At 41.0% G+C, this 16,015-nt stretch overlaps 1 protein-coding gene and 1 long non-coding RNA gene across 2 annotated transcripts; both read left to right on the forward strand.

Annotated features, from left to right (window-relative positions):
* The first annotated feature begins 475 nt into the window (after positions 1–475).
* Positions 476–2,007, forward strand: twist1b (twist family bHLH transcription factor 1b). Its single transcript, XM_044034497.1, has 2 exons — positions 476–1,189; positions 1,373–2,007. Exon 1 carries the CDS (start codon positions 648–650, stop codon positions 1,155–1,157), a length of 510 nt encoding a protein of 169 aa, XP_043890432.1. The 5' UTR covers positions 476–647; the 3' UTR covers positions 1,158–1,189; positions 1,373–2,007.
* Positions 2,008–3,355: 1,348 nt separating this feature from the next.
* LOC122774972 lies at positions 3,356–8,850 on the forward strand. The gene is made up of 2 exons (XR_006361042.1): positions 3,356–3,568; positions 7,811–8,850. It is a non-coding gene; the product is annotated as an uncharacterized LOC122774972 (long non-coding RNA).
* Positions 8,851–16,015: the final 7,165 nt, after the last annotated feature.

Here is a 16,015-nt window from a genome sequence, read left to right on the forward strand (position 1 = left end):
ATGGTAATACTTATCTTATTTGCATGACAGTGTAATAGTGAGACAGTAAGGATTTTCCTAAGTACCCTGACATGAAAAAGTTCAAATTCTTTCTCCCTACACATTTTCTATACTATTTAAATAAGATGGTATTACCATAAAAGTTACAAAAGTATTACTGTGCTATTGCCATGTTGTTGCTGCACTATTATTGATACATGAATACAGTTTTTCCATTTTCCATTTTGTGAACTTCAGATCATTTTTTGTCTTATTAAAATCTACTTGGGTCATAAAGACTGTTAGTTAAACTTATATATGTGATTGTGTGTCTGCTTCTTTGTTTTAGTGTAATGTTATGACACACTGTTATATCTTTTCTTTGAATCTGTAGAGTTTTTTCTGATAGTTCCTTGTATGCTCCCACCCCTCGTCTCACGTAATTCATCTTCTTGGCCAATCCCGCCTCTGCCCAAAAAGTTTACGCCATGCAGCCTATAAAGAAGTGCTTAAGTTTCTCTAGTACCAGAAAAAGACTTGTCTTCCCAGGAACTCATCTATGGATACTTTGGTTTCCTTCAATAACCCGCGCACGGCAACAAGTGGACTAATCCTCTGACTCCATGAGAGGGAAATAATTTTTTGGACACTTTCTGGCCGAAGTGGACATGTCTGAGGAAAATATGGGGGAAGAGTCGAGCAGCTCCCCTGTCTCTCCTGTGGACAGCCTGAGCAACAGCGAGGGGGAGCTGGACAGGCTGCCGAAGAAAAGTGGGAGGAAGAGGAGACCGAGCAGGAAAACCGGATCAGAGGACTCAGATAGCCCAACCCCTGGGAAGAGAGGGAAGAAGTCCAGCAGCAGCAGCCCCCAGTCTTTCGAGGAGCTCCAGTCACAGCGCGTCATGGCCAACGTACGGGAGAGACAGAGGACGCAGTCCCTCAACGAGGCTTTCGCGTCTTTGCGCAAAATTATCCCCACTTTGCCCTCGGACAAGCTCAGTAAAATACAGACCCTGAAACTCGCGTCCAGGTACATCGACTTCCTCTGCCAGGTGCTGCAGAGCGACGAGCTGGACTCCAAGATGTCAAGTTGCAGTTATGTGGCGCACGAGAGGCTGAGCTACGCCTTCTCCGTGTGGAGGATGGAGGGCGCCTGGTCCCTGTCAACATCTCACTAACATCTGGAGAAAACTGTGCCACCCAAACATTGGTAAAGAGCCCGAGAGTCAAGTCGAACTGTGGGACAATAACACTAAAGGGACAGGGGGAGAGAATGCGTGGCCTGATGGCAACAGTCTCACTGAAACTGTGTTGTTTGTTTGTTTGTTTGTTTGTTTGTTTGTTTTCTGCAGAGTTATCAGTGATAATCGATGCATTTATCTATAACCTACAGGTGACTGCTGAATCTACTTATCACATTCTGACGGGACAATTCTGGAGTCCAATGCTGGATACATGGGATCACTCTTTATTTCAACCAAGGACCACAGAAAAGGTCCGGGATTCGTTTTTGCAGAGGCCCGACATGGCACTCACAGCCGTGTGTGTGTGTGTGTGTGTGTGTGTGTGTGCGTGCGCGTGTGTTTTAACTCCATACACCTCATTCTCATGTTGTTGACGACGAATGTTGAATTTATCTTTTTAATGCATTTTCTTTTCTTTCTTTTTTTTTTCTTTTTTTTTACTGCATGTCTTATTTGTGTCAACGTGCATTTACTGAAGCAGTGGTCTCAGTGTTTGTGTTTGTTTGTTTGTTTTTGTTTGTTTGTTTTTCGGTGTGAGGCTGTCAACTGGTGGTGTAGCTCACATTACAGACTGACTGACTGACTGCAGCGTGGATCTAACCTGTGCAAAAAAAAACAAAAAAAAAACAGAATACATTTATTTATTTATTAATGGCGTCGCATTGAAGGAAGGATCCTGTGTCTGAAGTACAAAAACGTTCTTGTTTTTATTAACGTTTGTATAAAATGTTGGTATATGTGTTGTTGTTGTTTTTTGCATTAAAGAAAAATTGTATGAAATTTGCGCCACTGTGTCAAAGTGAAGTTTCAGTTTCAGACAGATATTCAGTTATTTATTTGAAGTGCAGATTTTGTATTGACTGCTTCTATTTCACAACATTAATGACAAAAGCCTCCACAACACCGCCAGTCACTTGGGAAAACAGATGGAGTTATTATTGGCTCGAGTAAAAGCGTTGGAGTAACATGGAGCAATTTTTCTTGAGGTCCTCTCACACATCCAAAAATAACAATTAGAGGTTTGATAAATTCTCCCATTCCTCACTTTTTATATCCAGAACTGCTTCAGGAAATTCACATTTTTTAATCGAAAGTTGTATTTCTACAGTGCTGTAGAAGGAGGAAAAAAAACAATGAACTAAAATACATTATTGACCTATAAATTATAAATTAAAGAAATATTTGGTTTGTTTAAATGTGGCTTGAGGTCTGAGACTCACTATTATGAGTAAACAAGTTACACTGAGGTCATGTCAACCTGCTATAGAAGTAGATGAAAAGTTGCATAATATTCATAATATTGTAGTTAAGTTCACTTACTTTATAACGTGTTTTACTGTAGGAAACGCCTGTCCTGCATGAGGTAATATGAGAAAAATATCCATCATTATATTTACATTTGACAATCCTATCCATCATAGTGACATTAACCCTGTGTGATTTTGCAGCGCAGCGTAATAACAAACACATTGTGCGTCTTTACGCGCGCCGTGAATGCCTTTAAATGTATTATTAGTTTATTAAAAACAATCTTCTCCACTCCACTGTTACCTGTGCTGTAGTGGAGCTCAGTGATCTCACTGTGTTTCTCACTGTCTAAATCAAAGTGTGCTCACGTTTGAAGGTGTGTAATTGGCTTGCGAGGCATGTATGGAATTCCCAGATGTCTATGAAATTTAAGGAGGCCACGGAGGTAGAGGCTGCGGGTCTGTGGCTATTCTCACTGGAAGTTTGGATTTCCCCAAGCACAGTCTAGGCCTGAAGATCAATAAACAGCTTTTCATGGAAACCTTTACAGGTTATAAGGAGTTCTGTCTCTCTCTCACGCTCTCTCTCTGTATAAAAACAAAGAAGTAAACAGAGTCTGTATGAGAAATAAAAGCTGGGGATATTTTTGTGTGTGACATGACATCACAAACTTGTTTTTATTTTTTAAAAGAAAAGAAATACATTTCAGTGCTTATGCAACGCTGAAGCCTTAAATTAAGTTTCCTCCCCCCCTTTCAGAGCAGAGGAGTTGGCAATTGACACGATGCAGAGGCACAGAATGAAACCTATTTAGAACAGATGTTAGTATTTTTAAAAAAAGTCACGTGAAATGAGCAGATGTTCAGACTTTGCAGGGACTCAGTGTGCAAAGCAGTGCAGTGCAGAGGGAGCTGAGCTCGGAGCGGCGCTATATTATGCTCTCACTACACACACACACACACACACACGATGGACGTGTAGTCCTTTATTCAGATCGTCATTAGATCTGATTGAAATGGATTTATAAGAGGATCACCTGCGGTGGGACACTGCGTGGATCTGACTCCTGTGACGTGACCGAGCTCAGGGAGACAAAGGTGAGTGACGTTTGCTGCTGGGTATGTTTGTTATGGTCTTGTTTTCCGCAAGAAAGAAGAAGAAGAAGGTGATGGTATTAGAAGTTATAAAAGTAAAACAAACAACAAACAACAAAAAAACAACTTTCAACTGTGTCGGGCCTATACTGCAAAGTCTCAGTGTGTGTGTGTGTGTGTGTGTGTGTGTGTGTGGAGGGAGGAGGCTCCAAAAAAGGAGGGCACTAACAGAAAGTGACGAGCATTTATCACCGGAGAAAAAAGAGAATTTCGACACTTTAACTGACAAATGAACGGACGTAAGTGTAAAATTGCATTGGGATTTATTATATAGATGGTTTTAGTTGTTTTACATTGTGGTATGTTTTGACACTGACAAATAATTCACACAAAGTGAGACAATAGCAACACAACACACACTATTATTATAACAACAACAACAATAATAATAATAATTATTATTATTATTTGTATTATTAGGATTATTATTAATACTAATATTATTATTATAAACAAATAAAACAAAACAAAACAAGTGCATAAAATGTGTAAAATATCTAACTCATCGTTATTCACTACATTCACGTGGCCTGGCATGAAATACACATTATTCACAAACTAATGTTGTTTCTTTAAAAAAAATGTATAATAATAAAATGTTTTTTACTTTTATAAATAACTGCATTTGCACCCTTAGTAAAACTATGTTGGAATAGCAGCACACTATAACATTAAACTTAACTTACATTTACTTTTATTTCAGTCTGGAGCTAACAATTAAGAGCAGGTGCAGACTTTACGGCCACTTCACTCATTCTCTAAAGTGAAAATCCAGATTTTCCTTTTTAAACTTTCAGTTGGGAAAAGTTTGGTAATGAACCGTTATTTTTGACTCGCCACACATAGTTTGATCCACACCTGTAAGTGTCCCTCACAGAGAGAGAGTGCATGTTAAAGTCAGGAGATCATAAGATCAGACAATAGAACTGCACTTGAGGCAACGAAGAAAAGAACAGAGGAACTAAACAGAAACAGACAACAACTCCTGGATCTGCACTTTGTTGACTGTTGGCATGTCTGAAGCAGCTCTTTTGTTCAGAGAGGATTTTATCTGTTACACATGTGAAGAGTCAGAAACTCATACTGTAAAACCAAGACTTCACGTGGATCCACACATCTGTGCAAGATAGGTCCTTGTTTACTTTTATTTCATACATGGTTAATAACAAAAAGAATGTGTGCATTATTTACAGCAGCTAATTAGGTGGAAATGTGATTTAACTATAAAATCTACATTCAAATAAATGTGGTCATGAAACATGTGGCATTTATAAGTACCTGTTGGGTTCACTGACCTCTATACTGCCGGTGCAGAGAGAGCAGTTACCTGCAGCTGTGTCTACTTCTTCACGTGACGGCACCATGAGCTCAGACATCCAGCTGTGAAGGAGAAAAAAAAGAGAAGAATCCAGTGTTTTTGGATCCTTTTTAAAGGTTGTGGAGGAACAGAGATGACAGTTTGAGCGATGACATTTGACTATTTTTTAAGCCTTGAAGAAACAAAAGAATTCTTCTGTAAAACAACAGATTCTTTCATTGTCAGCTTTGAAAAAGCATTTCTTAAAAACATCACATAGTATACAGGTTTATTGTTTCAGGAGATTTTTTTAATGAATATAAAATGTTGCCTGTACATAATTCACTTTCATCCAAGACAGCAATGGTAACCAGGCAAAGAGGGATTAAAATAGAACCTGGTAGAAAAGATTTGAGTGTAACTTTTTTTTAATTGTTGCTGATTTCTTGAAGACCTCTCATGCTCGTTTGGTTTAAATAATAACAATATTTTACATCTCCTATTTTCTAAAAATATGATCACTTAGAATTGAAAGGACGTGCAGAGAAAGTGAACAAAGTGCTTGAGCACTGACGGATGAATTATCGCTGTCCTTAAAGATTTTTATCCACAGATCATACAAGAATATTGAGCTATTATAGCAACATAAAAGACAATGGCCCACGACGTAAAGCAGTGGGCAGCAATTGGTGGCCCGTGGGCCAAAACTGGCCCGCCAGCATCAGTGTCTGGCCCAGCAGATGATTGAACAAATCTGATCTTAAATTATTTGTTTATCGTCACAATGTTTTTTTTAAATGTTTTCTTTTATTCTGAAAAAATAGGAACTTTTTCAAATAGTTGCATATGTTCTTAAAATTGAAATGATGCACACTAAATATTAACAGTACGAGTACGTATCTCACACGCATTTGTCTTCATGTGGGTTTTTGTTTCTGACGGAAGACGTTTTAAGGCACTTCAGTGATGAAGATACCATGTTTTGGCCCCAATATTCAATTGCTTCCAAATAAAATTGGCCCTCGACCACATTTACTTGCCGATCCCTGAGGTGAAAGGATCTTTGTCAACGCTGTAACATTATTTCTTGAGATATTTGGACAAGATTGGGCGTAAGGCGCGGCACGTCTTTAAACCTGGTTGAAGGGTTGTGGACACACACCGTGTGTGAGTCGGGCAAATGAAAGATTTCAAATGAAAATGTGAAGCCATAGCAGGTCAGTGTTTCATCACACTGGTCATGAAGAATGATGCCGCGGATTTAGGCGTGCAATCACAAGCAGACATGTTCTTTGATACGCGTCCAAAGGGCACAGTCGAGAACGTGTGCGCGTTGTGTTTATCCCTCTCTGGTGTGTGATGTGTGCCACCCAGGCTGCAGACAAGACACGGATCAGTTTGTTTTAGAGGGATACACAATGATGTCACAGACAGGAAGAAGGCCGGGAACGGGGCTTGGCACCTTTTTGGAGTTGGCTCGCGCTCCATTGGCTCGGCCGGAACGGTGCAATAATAAACAGGCAATCAGAACGCAGCGTGAGCGTACACAAAAGGCACGGCAAAACTTTGCAGATAATAAAAGCAGGTTTTTTCACTCGGCGGGGGGAAATGATTATTTGTGTTCTTCAGTTGTCCATAAATAGAGGGCCTTTCACAGGAAGTATAAACACACAGATGAAGTGGAGGGCAGTCCAAGTCCAGCACAATGATTTCAAACATTCCTGTTTATGTTCAATCAAGATGGAGAGTGTGTGTGTATGTATATATATACACGTGTGTGTGTGTGTGTGTGTGTGTGTGCGCGCGTTCCCTTAAAACTACGTTACTGTAAATACAGTACATTATTTTCACACAATTGTAGTGTAATCTGGACGATATGTTGTAATCTAAAGAAGAAAATTGGATTTTTTTTTCATTGTGTTGTCCCCTTTAATGTGAATTGTGTGAGACTTTGTTAGGTCACATTAAAGCAGACGCTGGGACCTGGGACATGAGGGACACGAGGAAAATAACTCATTGTCCTGTAAACCTGTTGCAGCTAACTTTGATGCATATACAAAGTCATTTATAACTATTAATTTTATTTTCTCTTTTTTATCAAAATACCCCCATGTGGGATTGTCCTAATGGCAGAACACGGAAATAAAAAATGAACTCTCTATAAATAATAACAATTCTTTTGAAATATATTTCAAGTTAATGCCTCTTCGATGTGAATTGAGTCAGAGGACAATTTGTCTCTTATTGAGGGACTGAGTGCTTGTGTCCCGCTCGGGGGTTCGAGCTCTAATGAAGCAGCTTTCCTGCTCGTGTCCCTGAGGCCGCTGCACTCCCTGGGTATTAATCCTGTTGCCTTCATTAACCTGCTGGCCTGCCCACAGTCCCACCAACAGTGAATACCAGGAGCCTACTGTCATACTGATAATTGATGTGTTGTTACCTCGAGTGACAAAGATCCCCTTATTCCTCCTGCGCCGTCTCAATCACTTTATTCTTCCTATAACTTTGGTAAATTCCTCATTATGTGCAGCATTTAGTGGAAGCAGAGAACACCAAGCTGACAGTCATTGGAATAGTTGTTCGAATGCAGCCTAATGGTTAGTAGTTAGTTATTCCAACTCTTTACAGTTTTACAGTTTTTTGTTCAGAAGCATTTTCATTTAGTTTAAGAACAGGGTCTCAGAGGACGGTGATTATTTGGAAAAAAACATAAAGCAATAAGCTTTTATGACAGAAATGACACTTAACTCAGACGTAACCGCAGCTCACTGGTTTATAGAGATGCCAAAATTCACCAGCAACCAACGGTCATGTGTATAGAATGGTTCATATTTAAGTATATATTATTTTGTGTTATGACTCATGGTGTTTTTTTGCTCACTTACCAGCAGGAGCGCTGTTGCTGCAGGACGCCGACTCTTCGCACTTGACCTCAGGATCCTTCGCTGACCTACAGTGGAGTCACATGACCAGAAGGACATGATGATGTCAAGACCAACAACAGTAACAACGTGTTAAACAATCTGTGTGTTTGGCTCAGATTAATGTTTAGAAGTGTCAGTAAAAGTGAGTGTATTTTGCTTCTACACTACAGGAATTCTAATTCATGAATCTGCAGGTACAAACGTTTCAGAATTTTAAAAAAAAAGGGAAAACTTTACAACATACATTTCGTGTCATTCTGTCTTTCTTTTTTGTTTAAGCTAATAATTCATTCAAAAATATTACATCGTTATAGGACGTGAGACTACGTCTGAAAATGGAACGGACCAGAAAAATGTGATTTAAGAAGGGAAAGCAGACAAATGTGTGCTGCTTTACTGTCCGAGCGCTCATTAAGACATGTGCTAAAAATAGCACATGTCTGTGTGGAGTCCCCATTATTGAGAGCCCACTGATTATCTCAGTATTAAGGCAACAAAAGCCCTCAGCTTATCTCCTCTGTCTCCATGTCATCAGTGTGCCGTCTTCATCCTCCACAGCAGAGGACCGGCTGTTTGTGACCTCAGTGCTAAATCAAGTTCAGAGGGGACCGCTGGTGTTTGGCAGATAGTTTTACACGAGGGCAGTGGGAGAACAGTGTGTTTGGTCAACCTCTGGCTTCCTCTTTGATTCGCAGCTCACTGTGACCTCTGGCAGAGCAACACCACTTAAGGCCATTCATTCCGTCGCAGTGGTCAGTCTGATAAGATCTGGCTGATAACAGACTCTACTTTAAGTCTCTGTGAAGTGGACAAGTTTGTCTTTATCAGCTAGAGTTTGGCACGGAGCGCAGCCTTCTTCATACATGGTTACACTTGCAAGAAACTTTTCACTTTGTCAAGTGAAGAAGGTGTTTGGATACCCGAGCCGTGACCCACACTGTCACTGAACAAGACTTTCACTCAGGACCTTGTTAATCATGTAATATGGCTCGCATTAAATTATTCTCCAAATATGTGTTTGTGTTTTATTTCATTTATACCAGCGACCACTGTACAGACTGATTATATAAAACCATCTTGTGCATGACTTCAGTTTGCTGGCACACATTTCCTTTTCTAGTTTATTGCAAGGATATAAGAGGAAATGAAGCTTAAATCAGAAAAGGGAACTAAAGCTTAAAGCACTGATGCAATGAATCAAATCTTTGTTTATCATTTGAAAAACCCACTTCGGTGCAGCTGATTGGCAGTCATTCACTTTTCCCCTTTTAAAATATATGAACAAGATTTCCAGGGCCACAGTTTTGAGTGTTCTGCTGTTTTTGAACCAAACAGTCTGGTACCAGCGTACATTAACCAAGCAAAGAAATACATGTGGCACATTAACTTTCCCCAGATGATGTTTGAACACATCTGGAAAGCCATCAGCAAAAACAGCACGATGTTTATTTTGTGTTACAAGTGTATTATCACATTAGAAGAGTGAATAATGTATTGCGATTAGGCTGCTGTTTTCTCAGGACAAAACTCAAAAGTATTCACGCTCAGGAGGAAGGCGGATTATTTCACGACATATTCACTTTTCTTCCGACACTTTTTTCTTTTGAATCACTTTTGAGAAAAGTTAGCAACTGAAATTAGCAACACGTGCAGCTATGAGGAGATACTTTAATATTACCTTGATAAAATCATGCAGAATGCTGGATTTTGACTTATCCTCCACACGAGGGTCTCGGGAGGCGCTGGTGCCAATCTCAGCTGACACGGGGCTAAAGGCGGGTTTCACCCTGGACAGGTTGCCAGTCCATCACAGGGCCCCTTTGGAACATGTGGCCAAGTAATTCACGGAATTCCAACTTTGCTTAAGTATCATATGTGATGCCGAGTGTCGCCTTTTCTCACGCACATGCACACATGTACATGCATGCATTTGCTCGCCTGTATCCATATTATATGTTATTTTGGTTCATTTCCCTGACCTTTAACACTTGCCCCAGAGAGATGCAAATACCCAAAGAACATAATGGCTCCCTTCCTGTGTAAAAACATGCCTGTAAAGGAAGATAATTGGGGTTGTCATGACAACAGGGCCCAGCAGGCTGACGGTGCCGTGTTCACTTGCAGAACTTCAAACGGTATCAAAGCTCCACTCGGGCTGGTGCGCAAGCTCTGGTTTGAATTAGGGACTGACTTCCACAGTCTCTCGTCAAATTCAAGATCAATATGGAACACCCCCTTCAAAAACGGGGAAAAGGGCCCAGCAAGTCCTGGTCCAGACGGACCGAGAGATCTGGATTTCATTAGAGACAATTATCTTATCTGTTTCATCTCAATGCTGCCCCAAGGGTTGGCAGGCAGACCAGTGGGTTCTTTGCAGTTACAGAAAGCCTGCAGCCAGCCAGAGGCCTGTGGATCAGGTCATTAAAACACTCCTGCCCCTGCTGCTAGTGATAAAATATTTTCATGCTTTTGTAAATAGATTTTCTTCTTTCAACCCCACAGGACACAAAAAACACGACTTTTCTTCTCTGGACGTCTCAGGATATGCTGCCCTAAAGTTTTGAGGAGAGTGTGCCAAAACACTGTTAGTTTTGCTCTTAAGTAAAACTGCATGAGAGTGTCTGCAGTCTGTACTTCTTCTATAGCTGCATGCGGACCGCTTGTTCCAGTCCACGTGTCAAGTCTGTGTCACGGCATTTGGCAAAGGCACCTGTCAACACGGCACATGCGGCACCAGCGCACTTTGAACTGTGCTTCAATCCTAAAAACTCTACTACTGAAGACAGTTATGTTCACCGGCCACTAAAGGAACACTTCTCTTCATTGATATGAGGCGATGAGATGATTAGCTTTGTGAAGCACAGAGAAAGGAAACAGGTAGCATATCCAAAAATAAACTGTCACCTAGAAATTACATTTGGAAGGGACAATGGATGACACATTCAGTTAAAGATATTCTGCATTAAAATGTCAAAAAAAAAACTATAGTTATATATTTTCACGAGTTGTGTACTTACATTAGCCAAAACATTTACACTCACTCATTGGTTAGCGCTTTGTCCTCCACATGAGGTTTACAGGGGGCTGGTGTCCCAAACAGACAGGAACAAGCACTCACATTAACACCTACAGTCAAATTAGAGTCTCCAGTTGACCTCTGCAGGTTTTTGGACTGTGGGAGGAAACATGCAAACTCTGCACACATTTAAAACCCTCCTTAAATCAGTAGACATCTGTATTTCTGTTCAAAATAACAGAACTTTTCATTGTTCCAATTTTCTCCATTTCTGTTATAATTTGCCTTGTGATGATTCGTGTGAGTAAGGAAATATTTGGTGTATTTGTCACCAATGGATCAAGACTACTCATAACCATCTGCGTGAGAGCTTCTGGAGCAAAACAACAGTTCCCATGATCCCACACTATAGTTCTTGATGTCATCAAACTGGGTCTTTTGTTATTGTTTTGATTAAAGGACCCCCAAGCAGGCAGAACATGCTGGGTGTTTAAGTTATTTTTAACTGTGACAAGACTAAAGTGACATTGTGTGGCTTTATTTGAGATTATGTGAGGGACTAAGCTTTAATTAAACAAAACCTTGGAGTTGATTGTGTCTTTCAAAAAAAAAAGCAGTTTTCGGTCTCTATGCTATAAGTAAAGCTTTATATACAGACATATCATTGGTATTCATCTGCTAACATAAATCTAGACAAGGGAAAAAGTTCCAAAGTTTCCAGAAGTTTCTTTGGATTATTTTTGAAACAAAATGTCAGGAATGGTTCAGGGTCTTACGACTAGAGCTTGATCTCATTGAAAGGACAGAAAAGGCAGCTTAGATAATCTGCTACAGTTTGGCTAAGAAAAATGTTGCTTATGCAAGGAAAGATGCTCTTTGCGGTTGGAGGGGGGGTTAAAGCAGAAAGGGATATGAGGCCCATGCAGGACCTGGAGCTGAAATTGAGAACCCTCCTCATCAGGGGTTAGGGATCATGGGCAGACACTTCCCTTCATCACAGCCAAGCTGGGAAATGCAGAGGACAGCATGGGTCAGCTCAGACAGCCCGCTGAGTGCCGTTACCATGGCAAACATCCCAAGGGCCAAAGAAAATAGATGACAAGTACAATAATATGAGGTGTAATCACAAAGGTCGGTCGCATGCAATCCTTTACCTCCACTCTCAAGGCCCTGTAGTCTACCAAAACTTTTTTTTTTTTGTAAAAGTTAGTTTGCTTTGAAGAAAAATTATTCCGTAATCTAGAAAAGGACATGATCTAGAGACTGTCCATGAGCAGCAACTGAGAGATTCCAGTCCACTTCTACTGCAAGATATTTGCTCTCCGGCTCTTTGTACTGGGTGTCCTGCAGATGGAATCTCCTCTTAAAAAGGGAAATTTTATGACTTATTAACTGTCAACAGTTCATAACCTCCAAGGAGCTATTAAACTTTCTCCTGTGGTCACACCAGAAATGCCAGTGTTTGACTTGGACTGGAAAGATATTTGAAAGTTTCTGCTCTCCTCCACCCTGCATGCAAGTGCAACAAAATATGTTTCAACCTCAGATCACGGTGTCAAGATAAGGATAATAATGTGTTCATTTTGGTTTTAAATTACAGAAGGAGTAGTGTGTAAGTGTGTTGTTGTCTAAAGACACACTTAATCACAACATCAGCGATGACCAACCCAATAAATATTTTATCATTAGTAGGCCGTGCAGTCCAAAAGAGAATAGCGATAAGATTTCTTTCTTCTCTATAATTTAACAGTTCTCGTCACAGTTGCAGGTGAATTACTGCAACACTTCTCTTTTTTTTTTAAATACACTGAGCTATATCATACTTACATTTGTACTTGAGAAATGGTGTCAGCAATGTGACTAAATCATTTATCATGGGCCAAAAACAACGAAGATGAATAATTGAGTCCAGATGTGGCTGATTCAACCGAGATACCACAGTTCATTTCCTCTCTGGTCTTTGTAAGACAACCTATTACACCTCCCAGGCAGCTGCTGGGTATACTGGCCCTGCCTGAATATCAACACTCCTCAGGTGTCAGCGCAAGAATCACGCACTGCACACAAATACCACTTAAAAATAAATCATATACTACTCGTTGTTAAATATGGAACGCTGGACGTGCGAAAATTAATATAAATCTTAAGATTTGACATGATTATACTATTCCAATACCTACAAGGTAGTGACAATTAACACCAATATGAGTCATAATAATATATTACTAAAAATACAGTGTTATATTGTTACAGTTACTCAAGTAAAATATCTCAGTTCTTCCTCTAACGCTGCGCTAACTGACTTTTTGCATAAACAAACTGTAAACTACATTCAGCCATAATGTGCAGTGCGGTTTTCACCAAGCAGCATAAAAAGAAAAATACAAAAGGATACAAACACACTTGCATGCAGTAGCAGCCCCCCTTGTTTATTTTATACGCTAAAAGATCTGGGAGGCCATAACTCTGCCTTAAAAGCGTTCTCTTCCGGCCCTTTGGGCCCATGTGGAAGTAATTAAGTTCTCTGGCTCCACCATGCAGGTGACTGACACTGAGTGACCACTCCTCAGCACCCATGCCTGTGCTAATGAAGCACAGTTTCCTGGTTGTCTTTTGTTTTTGTTTTTAAAGATTGAGATATTCAGTTTAGTTTTCAGTTGCCTCCCCTGAGGGTTTTTTTGACCAAATCTGACAGTCGCCAGCTTTAAAACGTACTGTATCTGCTGAGTGTTTTCACAACTCCGACATTGGCATTTTCTCCCCTTTTTCCCAGAAAACCTGGTTAAGCTCAGAAGTAGAGTAAAATAAAGTTGCATTTTGCAGGTGGGATCAAGTCGGTAATCACGCTCTCGCTGAACTCTCTATCCCTCCAGTTTGGGCAGGAATTGCGTTGCCAGGTTCAAAACAAATAAGCACGGGGAGAGGAGGTTTCTGTGGACAAAATCAATCTGTGGAGGGATGTCAGGATTGTTTGGAGGAAAAGGTAAATACTGAAGTGGAGTGGCCCACAGACTTTAATGTAGTGTTTACACTGTAATTAGTCTTTGCAGAATGAGATTCCTGACAGAGGGTCTGAAACAGCGTGGCATGATAAAATAAACTCTAAACAGCAGTGTTTCAAGACATCCTCCATGGACCATAAACCAAGACGGCCTCCACAGACTACAACCACCCCTCTCTAATTTTCAAAATGGGTGGTCGAATTCTTCTTTGTTACCCTCCCTCCGTCTTTGTCTTTCTTCCTCTACTTTTCCAGCCTGTTTTATGTTCTCCTTCTGTTTATGCCTATCACTCTCCTGACTTGTCATCTTTGCAATTACATTTTCCCACCATTTTCCTTTTTTTTTGTTTTGTTTCCATCAGTGTTTGTCCTTAAACTCCCCCCCCCTTCCCATGCAGAATGATCCCCAGGCTCTAGCCTGGACTTCCACTTCTCTGCAGGCCTCTCTGGACTCTGACTCGGTGACACAGTCTGCAGCCATGTGTGCAGAAGGGGAGACGACTGGGGCTCATTCGACAACTGTGTCACTGTCCACCTGAGCAAACACAGTCTTGGGGGAAGCAGAGAGAGGGAAAGAGGCGGGGGAGAATCTGGTAGGGAGACTAGGAACCAATTGGTGAGGGAGGGCTGGCAGAGTGACAGCCAGTGTACAATAACATTAGTCTTCCGCTTTGGCCCAAATGAGCACTCCTTCTGGACACATCTCTGCCTCGACATTTCTTCTAATTCTTTTTTCTTTCTCTCCTCTTTTTCTTGCATGGAGCTCCCTCCAATGGAAACACATTCCTGTCATGCCTCACTGCGGTTCCCTGTTTAGATTTCTCATTACAAACAGCATTACACGCATGGGCTGGAGCTGGCCGGAGCACAAACCAGGGAGAGGCCGGGGACTTCAGTCCTCAACAGCCTCCGGGAGCGAGATGAAGGAGCAGAGTCCATCACGTGGACGCACAAAAGCCCGACATCACACATATTGCAACTTTTTACATCCATTAGTTCTGAGGGAAAGAGAAAACAGGGGCTAGAATGTTAGTCCGTCAGAAGAAGAAAATGGTCTAAGCAAACTGAACCTGGACTGAACTCCAAACATTCTGTTGTTGCAACAGATGAAATAAAACCCAACAGAAACCTTGGGAAATTTAAAAAAAATTTCCTTTGATATTAAACTGTCAAGAGAACTGCCAGTCCATCGTTTGATTTTGAAATTTCCCTGTTATGTTGGGATATGACGAACCCCCAATTTCCACTGAGAGGATTTATGATTATGACGTGGAGCTGCCTCACAGGATACCAGAAGTTTATGGAAAGCAGACCTCCTTCTTTTCTTCCCCGCACTCTCTAATCTGCGTCCAAGTGCAGCACTAGAGGAGCTGAGCTGCCATGACTCCCCACTCTGTCTGTCTGTGTGTTGTTGACTGACATCTGACTGTGTCTGTGAGAGTAGAAAATGGTCACAACACACACACACACACACACACACACACACACACACACACACACACACACACACACACACACACACACACACACACACACACACGACCTGTGCGAAAAATCCTGCTGAGGCAGAAAAGCAACCACTCAAAAACTGCTTACTGTCACAGACTGTGTATTTTCTGCTGCGATAGAGGAGACCGAAATTAGCTGTGACCTAAACATGCGACACAAAATCGATGTCACCTCATATTAAAAGTGAATGCCACACACACACACACACACACACACACACACACTTTTTTCTTTGACTGATTTGCAGGGAAACAGTCACGATGTGTGACTACCCATCGCTGAACAGCCAGAGGGAGCTTCACACGAAATCTGCAATGAATTTCTTCAAATCCATGGATTTCCATTCTGTGCCGCAGCCAAGATATAAGTGATAACAGTGGACAGGGTCTTTTTGAAGATGACGTGGACATTCCTCCATAGGGCAGACTGTCTTTATGAAGTCATTTACTGTAATATTTATGTTTTCTTTTCATGTCAGGTAAAACAACAGAGAGGGTTTTGGGTTTTTTTTTAAGACTGTGCAATCAAGTCCTAATCACTCATGACGAGTCATACGTGTCTGTGCTACAGATACGTATGACGCTCCACAGAAATTCTCTCATGAGATGGTAATGTTTATATTCATATGCACTGCGTACAATAC

The sequence above is a fragment of the Solea senegalensis genome, linkage group LG9 (assembly GCF_019176455.1).
Source record: "Solea senegalensis isolate Sse05_10M linkage group LG9, IFAPA_SoseM_1, whole genome shotgun sequence".
NCBI classification, from domain to species: Eukaryota; Metazoa; Chordata; class Actinopteri; order Pleuronectiformes; family Soleidae; genus Solea; species Solea senegalensis.